The 8050-nt window shown below is 47.3% G+C and overlaps 1 protein-coding gene across 1 annotated transcript in view; it reads left to right on the forward strand.

The window, feature by feature from the left end:
• The window catches only part of LOC8024797 (multifunctional protein ADE2), a 45641-nt gene that overhangs the window by 37017 nt on the left and 574 nt on the right, over positions 1–8050 (forward strand). The window contains exons 4-7 of the mRNA XM_029977138.4: positions 1306–1513; positions 3186–3355; positions 3880–4057; positions 4796–4954. Of these exons, the coding sequence (XP_029832998.1) occupies positions 1306–1513; positions 3186–3355; positions 3880–4057; positions 4796–4954 (715 nt within the window). The remainder of the gene's footprint in view (positions 1–1305; positions 1514–3185; positions 3356–3879; positions 4058–4795; positions 4955–8050) is intronic.

The following is an 8050-nucleotide window of genomic DNA, read 5'->3' on the forward strand; positions in this document are numbered from 1 at the left end:
CAATAAATATTTTTCAGGTCTGGTTTTGGTTTGTTTTTGAGAAGAAACTAACTCAACTCAAGAAAATAGCAGCCAATAATCACTGTTGTCATACAAATGGTAACTTCTGGGAACCTTAGTCTGCGGTTGGAGCCATTTTTACTGCAAAAACCGTTCAACAACAAAAAAAAGGCCATTTAAATTTTTCAAATTTTACTTAGTCTGCACAAGCCTATTTATGACTAGCCACGAGCCTCGTGACGGCTGGTTCTCGAGGCCGATTCACACATTTCCGTTCGATAAACTACACTGCAACTGCTCATAGACACCCATGACAAGAGAACCGGGGCAGCATCTATGAGGTGGCCCTGGGACCGCGTGTAACTAGACTGGTGGTTTTGCTGTATGTGCGAGATCAAATCTGCACTCTTTCAGAGAAGTGGTTGCTTACAGCGGCATAAAAAGACGAGGTGAAAATAATGGTGTATAAAAATCTAGGAATGATATATGCACAGCGGAAGCGTTCCCGGACTACCCGTTAAAAGACGCCAGTGTGGTCCCTCGTCGTAGTGCAACTAGCTTTGAGTGTTCCCAACTGCGCAATCGGGGTCATGCGGATGACGGGCCATGTTTGCGATACAAGCTGCGAGGAGGAGGAGGAAGCGTCCATCGCCAGAGAGCGTCTTTGAGCTTTTGTTCGACCCCTCGGCTCACTATCCTCTGCGCACATGTACGCAATCTGTGTGGGCGTCCGCCATTACATTGCTAAAAGCATCCATTGTCCGCGAGGGTCTTCAAACTATTGTTCGGCCCCTCCACTCGCTACCCTTCGCGCACACGTACGCATTCTGCACAGGCGTCCGCCATTACTCTGCAAACGCTCCCTGTGGTTCCAGTTAGTTCCTGTCTTAAGTCTAGGGTCTTCATTGTCGTAAGCAGTCATAACCTGTTCCAACGTGCTGGGTCACACTCGGATGGAAATGCGTGAATCAGCCTTTAGTGGCCAAAACGAAAAACCAAATTTCAGATGGTTTTCATACGGCGTAAGGTCAGTCTGCCTTTGAGATGCGATGACGCTGTTGTACGCCATAGATCAGAAGTTTAGCCAGTGCAGTACCTCTGCCAGCCTGGGGTCTTCAACATGTATCGCGCAGTAGTAAGACACGACCGCACGCCGGTACAATGCTCGTCCACATCGAAACTGGCGGGGGTGAAGATTGAACCCAGCATCTCTGGGCTCTGCAGCGCGAGTTTTCACTCCATGTGCTCAGAGCTGCGCCTTTAGTGGCCGCTGCTGAGGTTGATTGGGTATGGTGGTGCCGGCAGGACGACGCCAACCACGACCCCCAATGGTCCACGGAGCAGCTCGTGGACGCAAAGCTCAAGTGCGGCAATACCGTCATCGGTCCCGAGGAGGTGCAGGTGATGCTGCGCACTAGCCGCACCGTGTTTGAGATCCTCGAGAAGGCCTGGGCCTCCCTCAACTGCAGCCTCATCGACATGAAGGTGGAGTACGGAGTGGATCTTCAGACAGGTGAGTTGGAACTCGAGTTTCCGAGCTTCTCCTGGGGTTAGGGTTTTGTCTCTGCAAGAACGAGAGTGAGGTCTAAGTCTGCCTCTTCTGGAGCGAGCTCTGATATCTGGAGCGAAGAACGGGGCACGGAACGGAGTTCGTCTGCTGTGGAGCGTCATTTTCAGATGGAAATGAAACGTGAAAACGCAGAACGTTGTCTGCTAACAGACTGAAAGAAAAGTGGATCACCTGCCATGAACCAACTGCCGTGGGAAAGTGAAATCAAACCAAGCAGATAATCCAGATGACATATTCTGTTTTTCTTAGTTTCGTTTTTGTCTCTGATGACACTTCATAAAGGACAAGCCCCCTCTCCCTGCTTGCCGTAACCGACAAACGGTGTGCAAACAACATCTGAGCTCGCTTCCCGAGAAGAAAATTAAACCTCGCTTTTGCGGTGACCGAAATCTGACCCTTGGTCAGTTACAAGAAGGTGTAAAGTTGGGCGAGTTGGTTGATGGTCATATTGAATGGGTCAAGACAGCGCAAAAAGACGAAGGACCAGTAAAAGGAAACACACAGACACACAGTTACAAGGGTGTGAAATAATGTTTATCGACTGTCCAAAGAGAGGGGGAAATGAGCTTGGCTAACCTTAAGATTACGTTAGCACGACCTAAGCCTTGGGAACTTGCACCTCGGGAAGTTCACTTAGGAGCAGCTCTTGCGTCGAAAGCTTTATTCCTGGAAATGTCTGGAATTTCTCATTCTGCAAACGTTATCCAATTAAGACCACAAACAAAGCTTTTGACACAGCGGGTCTCTAAATCGTGGTTTTTGCAAAGCGGTGCACAAATGCTGCCCTAGATTCCCCCTCCCTGCTGCAGGTGTGGATTAAAGGAGGGAGGGACCACTTGCTACCTCCTCAAAGTCAACACGTTTTTAAGAAGAAAAAGGTGACATACAGCAATTTTTAACACAGAATGCATTTTATCAGCCACAGAGCGCATTTTATCAGACACCAAAAAGCATTGTGCTCAAGGGAACCACTTAAAAGGTCTCCATCCTCCGGCAGGACTTGAACTCACCAACTTGGGGTCATGACCCAAGTGCTTTGCCAACTGAGCAAGCGAGGGACGGTGATCCGAGCAAAACACTAATTTGCATGGTCATGCGCTTTGTGGCCTTTCCTCTTGTGCTGCAGCATCTTATGGCGTGGGTCAGAAATGAGAACAAATCTTCGTTGGGTGCTGCCGTTCAGATGCCCTTTTCTTTTTCCCTGGAAGGCCTTTCACGCATTCTGTGCTTACCGGTCTTTGTCTGCAAAATCAAACTTGTAGAAAAAATTTTTCAGACAAATGTTTTGTTTTAGGTACAATTGCAAGTATTAAGTCAACCAAGTAATTCCGGGCAACACTATGCATGTGACATCAAGTCTTTCTACAGACCAAGCCCAAAACATAAATCTATCTCTGCTTTACTGCACAGCAGACTAGGTATTAGCAGACTAGGTGTCTTAGACTAGGTGTGCTTTACTGCACAGCAGACTAGGTGTCTTAGATTAGGTGTGCATTACTGCACGGCAGACTAGGTGTATTAGTGCTATCGCAGCTTCATAGCATTTGACGAAATGTCTAAGGGAGTTTTGCTTTGCGAGAAAGGCGGTTCCTAGGCATCCTCGCTCACCTTGCAGGTGAGCTGCTGTTGGCAGACATCATTGACAGCGACTCGTGGCGCCTGTGGCCCTCTGGCGACAAGAGGCTCATGGTGGACAAGCAGGTGTACCGCAACCTCAAGGAGGTCACCGACCAGGATCTAGAGACCGTCAAGAAGAACTTTGCTTGGGTCGCAGAGCAGATCCAGGCGAGTCCTGGCTACCCGTCGCGCATGCTTTCAATGTCGCGGCTTTGCCTAGGGTACTGTTCCCCAACCTGTCTCGCAACCCCTAGATGGGTCACGAAGCGGATCGGGAACGTGAAAAAATGCAAACTTGGCTTCTTTGAGGTGATGTTGACGAAAACAAAGCACAGGTCACAGCTCGAACCGGGACCGAGCGTTGCAGTATCTAAACTCCGTCCTTGTCTCGTGCAACTGTGCTCCAACAAACGGGCTCACTTTCATTAGGAACAGTAGTTCCTGCTGGCACGCAATGATTTCTAGCTTGACAAATTTCGTTTCTTAGCTTAGCGGACTCTTACTTATTCCCCTACTGGGAATGGCCAGGTGACTCCCAATCGGGAATGGTTATTTTACCCTCAACTGGTCCATGTGGATTCCCAATTTGAACCAGTTGAAATTCGAACTGACCCCAGTTAGAAATTTTCACCTGGGATTAGCTTATGGTTATGCGTAGCTCGGTTTTTAAGATGTTTCCTCCCTTTGTACAGAAACTGAACCCCAAGCCCAAGTCTCAGGTGGCAGTTGTGATGGGGTCTCCCTCGGACAAAGAGCACTGCGAGAAGATCAAGAAGGCCTGCGAAAAGCTGGGAGTCCCCTGCGAGCTCAGGGTGGCCTCCGCACACAAGAACACCGACCAGTCGCTGGACCTGATCGCCGAGTACGAAGGTACGCCGGAGGCAGTCCTTTGGTGTCGAATTTTGCGTCTGCACCCTCGAACCCATTTCGTAGAATCCAAGGCTCGTGTTGGGCTAGCTGGTACACAAAGCCCAGGAAACTTGTAAGCGCGAACGGAGATGGACACAAAGAAGGGGACACGGACAAGCACTTATTGCTCTCTCCTTTTTTGTGTCCGTCTGTTTGCACTTAACAAGTTTCCCGAGCATCGCAAAATGCAGTGGTACCTAAACTAGATTTGCAGTTACTTGCGATCCTTTGCATACACGAAGCGTTCTATGTCCGTCGGCCATTTCGATGCCAACCGAGCCGGCTGAGCGGAGCGTGGCACTACCGTGACGCAGTTGCTTCGCTAATTGTTTCATGGTTTAACACGTTGCTTTTCACTGCCATCTTTGCCAGTCACACGGGGAGTTTCCGGCTTTGTCATAATAAATTAATTTCAATGTGCTTTTAACTTGGTGGTGTACTTGTAACTTGAGCAAATCGTCTTCACTCTGTCCATAGCCGTGTTGCATGACTTAGTCACTAAGCTCTGCAACGTTTTGCTGCATATTTCGTTGTCGCTTGCTGTGGATTTTCAAGGAAAAGGGGACGAGGTTCTTGTCAAATCTGAAGGTGACAAACGAGTGTCCACTGTTCTGTCTGTTGTCTACTGCACTTACTGCGGAGTACTCCATGCTGTACTGCCAGTAAGTGCTGCAACATTGGCGTTGTTTTGGGGTGCAGGTGAAGGCATTCCGACCGTGTTTGTCAGTGTGGCCGGTAGGAGCAACGGCTTGGGTCCCGTGACTTCGGGCAACTCTGCCTTCCCAGTCATCAACTGCCCTCCGCTGTCTGGAGAGTGGGGACCTCACGACATCTGGTCTTCGCTTCGCGTGCCTTCCGGTGAGACTGCGCTCCGCCGTCGTTAGACTCTTTTTTCGACCGGTGTCCGAGGGACGGGGGTGCGCACTTGGCGTTCGGTCAAGATACTGGCCTATACGATGGACTAAGGCCAAAGCCACAGGCCGCCAGGTCCAATCACGTTCCACGCTATTCTCTCACACGCTTAACATTGATTAGGGGTGGACGAATCATGCTCGAATCCAAAAGCGCCACATCATTTCTCTAGCTTAGACGATGCAAAGAGCCTATATGTGGTGGCTTTCTTTGCGATGAAAAAATGTTGAGTCACTCAGTGCTCTTCGATTCGAACCACTATCCACCTGTCCCCTCATCAGTGATCCGAGACGTGGGCACTGATTCTTGCATCGAAGCGAAATATCGCACTGTTTCTGAGTGGCTCGTGATTGGATCTGGCGGTCCGTAACTTTTGCCTTTAGTCCATCGTAGGGTGAGACGAAGTATAGACAAACGTTTTGTGGGGTCACTGGACGGGGTCACTGGAGGGCGTCACTGCGAGACTTCGGAATATGCAATTAAGCAGCCAGCACAAACTAAAGTAATTGTGTTGTGTGTTTAGACATAGGAAGTTAGTCAGCTCCAATGGATGTCTGATGTCTCCGCTGCAGATGAGAAATTTAGCCAGTGCAGTACAACCGGCGGCCTGGGGTCTTCAACGTGCATCACGCGGTAGTGATGCGCATCTGCACACTGTTACAATGCTCATTGAGGTTGACACGGTCAGGAGTTGTGACTGAACCCAGGATCCCGGGGTTCTGTAGCGTGAGCTTTCGCTCAAAGTGTTCTCAGCACAAACTTCGTGAAACAAACAACTGCATCATGTTGCAAAGGGCAGGGCAGATAAACAAGTGAGAAAGCAGCTGCAAAAAGAACATCAGAAATATTCAGATATCCTCAAAGGATCATTCAAGCTCTTTGTTATATGCTCCACGGTAGACGATATTGTCACGCATAAAAACATAAGCTTGATTATAAAACTTGAAATGAACGTTTAATTGGGCGAACTTGTGTCGAGAAACATAAAGTAACGAAGACAGTACACACTTTGACGGCGACGGAAGGACAACTGACGCAAGCAGCCATGCGAAGGTCGTTTGTAAACGTGTGGGTATCTAAAAGTTTCTAAGCTCAAACAAACAAGATTCTCGAGTCATAGTTTGTGCAGAAAGGATAAAAACACTGAAATAGACGAGGGACAGACATTCACAGTTCTTTCAACGAGCAATGACACATTTATACGATGCCCACCGCACTACGAAAATCGCTTTGGTCACGAAGAAATAAAGGAAAACGAAAATATTGGAGAAAGGTAAAGATAGCTGAATTTAACTCCCTGAAAAAGAATATTGATGAAGGCTTTTTCTACAATAACTCTGGCACGAGGAATTCCACCTCTTTTGTCGATAAGGGCAACGAAGGTTCTGAAACATTGTCTGTGGCATTCTTGATCTTAAATGGTTCAGTTATTTCTGGCCCATACTAGTCTCGCTGCTCGTTTCGATACAAAGGTGGTCTTTGCATGAAGGATGAAGTTAAAACAATCGTGCCACAGGGTGAACAACGAAAGTCGTCCACCAGAATGCACAATATCAAGCACTCCAGCAAATATGCAAAATGCCAAGTAAAGCCAATTTATTCTATTCTACTGAGTTGTGGCAGCCAATACATCTGCCAGACGGCACAATGCCTTAATGTTCGCCTTGGGGAAGACTTTCTAGAAGTCAACAAGGTCTCATCTGACTCTTACCATCCAATTGTTGTGCATGCCTGCACCTGCCATGATTACACCCCTAGCTATGAAATAGTGAAACCCGTTTATATCGAACTCGCAAAAAAAAGTCTACCAGTTCGATATATCGGGTAATTCGATATAACTGTTTCAATGAATTTGACTCTCAAAAATCCACTTTCTGGTGATATATTACACAATGAAATAGTCTTGCATCTCCTGCTGCTTTTTCTTCATTGCATCCGCGATAACGATATTTTTCTACGCTATGGACGGACTCCAAAATGCTGAGGCCGCTGCCTTCCATATTTGCGCATTAGCGCCGAACTATGCCGAGAGCACGGAGCACGTCCGAGCAGGAGCCCATTCTCCATGCAGACGCGCCGTTTTGCTCTGCAAGTTGGCTTTCCCCTAAGGCAGGCGGCTGTGTTGGGGGAAAGCCAACTAGCAAAGCAAAGTGTCTTTTTTTTTTTTTGGGGGGGGGGGGGGGGGCGGCACGGAGCATTTGCTTTCTCCGCAAAAAATTATTTTTTTTCCAAAAAGTCAATGTGGCCGCCTAGAAAAAAAAAAAAAGAAAAAAAAGGCCAGCGTGTTTTGCAAGGTGGCTTTCCCCCGATGCGGCCGCTCGCTTTGGGGGAAAGCCAGCTTGCAAAGCAAAACAGTGCTCTTAGCAGTACGACATATCGGTGGCTGCTGCTATTTTTGTTCGATGTAACCATAGCTTTTGCTATATATTATCACTGTAACATTACTGTGCACAAAAATTTCTCAGTATAAGGGTTAATTCGATGTAAACGGGTTCGATATAGTCGGGTTTGACTGGTACTACAGTGCTGGGTTCACACAAGGACAAGTATGAGAAAGAAATAATTGAAGCATTTAAGATCAAGAATGCCACAGACAATGTGTCACAACCTTCCTTGACAAAACAGCTGGAATTTCTCGTGCCAGAGTTATACCAATAAAAAAAACTCCTTCAATTCCTCTGTGACCAAAGTGATTTTTGTAGTGCGATAGGCATCATATAAACGTGTTGTTGCTTGTTGAAAGAACTGTGTCTCTCCCTCGTCCATTTGAGTGTTTTTATTCTTTCTGCGTAAACTATAAATTATCCAAGGTGCTCTGCTACGTATACTTAATTCTCGAGTCGTGTGAAACATTCCAGTCATGCAAACGAAAGAAAGATAAAAAGTTTGACCCCCAGCCAGAAGCCTGGAAGTTGAACACGCTGCTGCCTCAGCTATTCGCACGCGGCAATATCCAATGTTAATTTCTATGTAGGTCTGTAAAAGTACTATAAACAACATTATGTTTATTGGAACAATATTTTACGATCTGTATTTGCTATG

This window comes from Ixodes scapularis, unplaced genomic scaffold (assembly GCF_016920785.2).
Source record: "Ixodes scapularis isolate PalLabHiFi unplaced genomic scaffold, ASM1692078v2 PGA_scaffold13__105_contigs__length_92229423, whole genome shotgun sequence".
Taxonomy (NCBI): Eukaryota; Metazoa; Arthropoda; class Arachnida; order Ixodida; family Ixodidae; genus Ixodes; species Ixodes scapularis.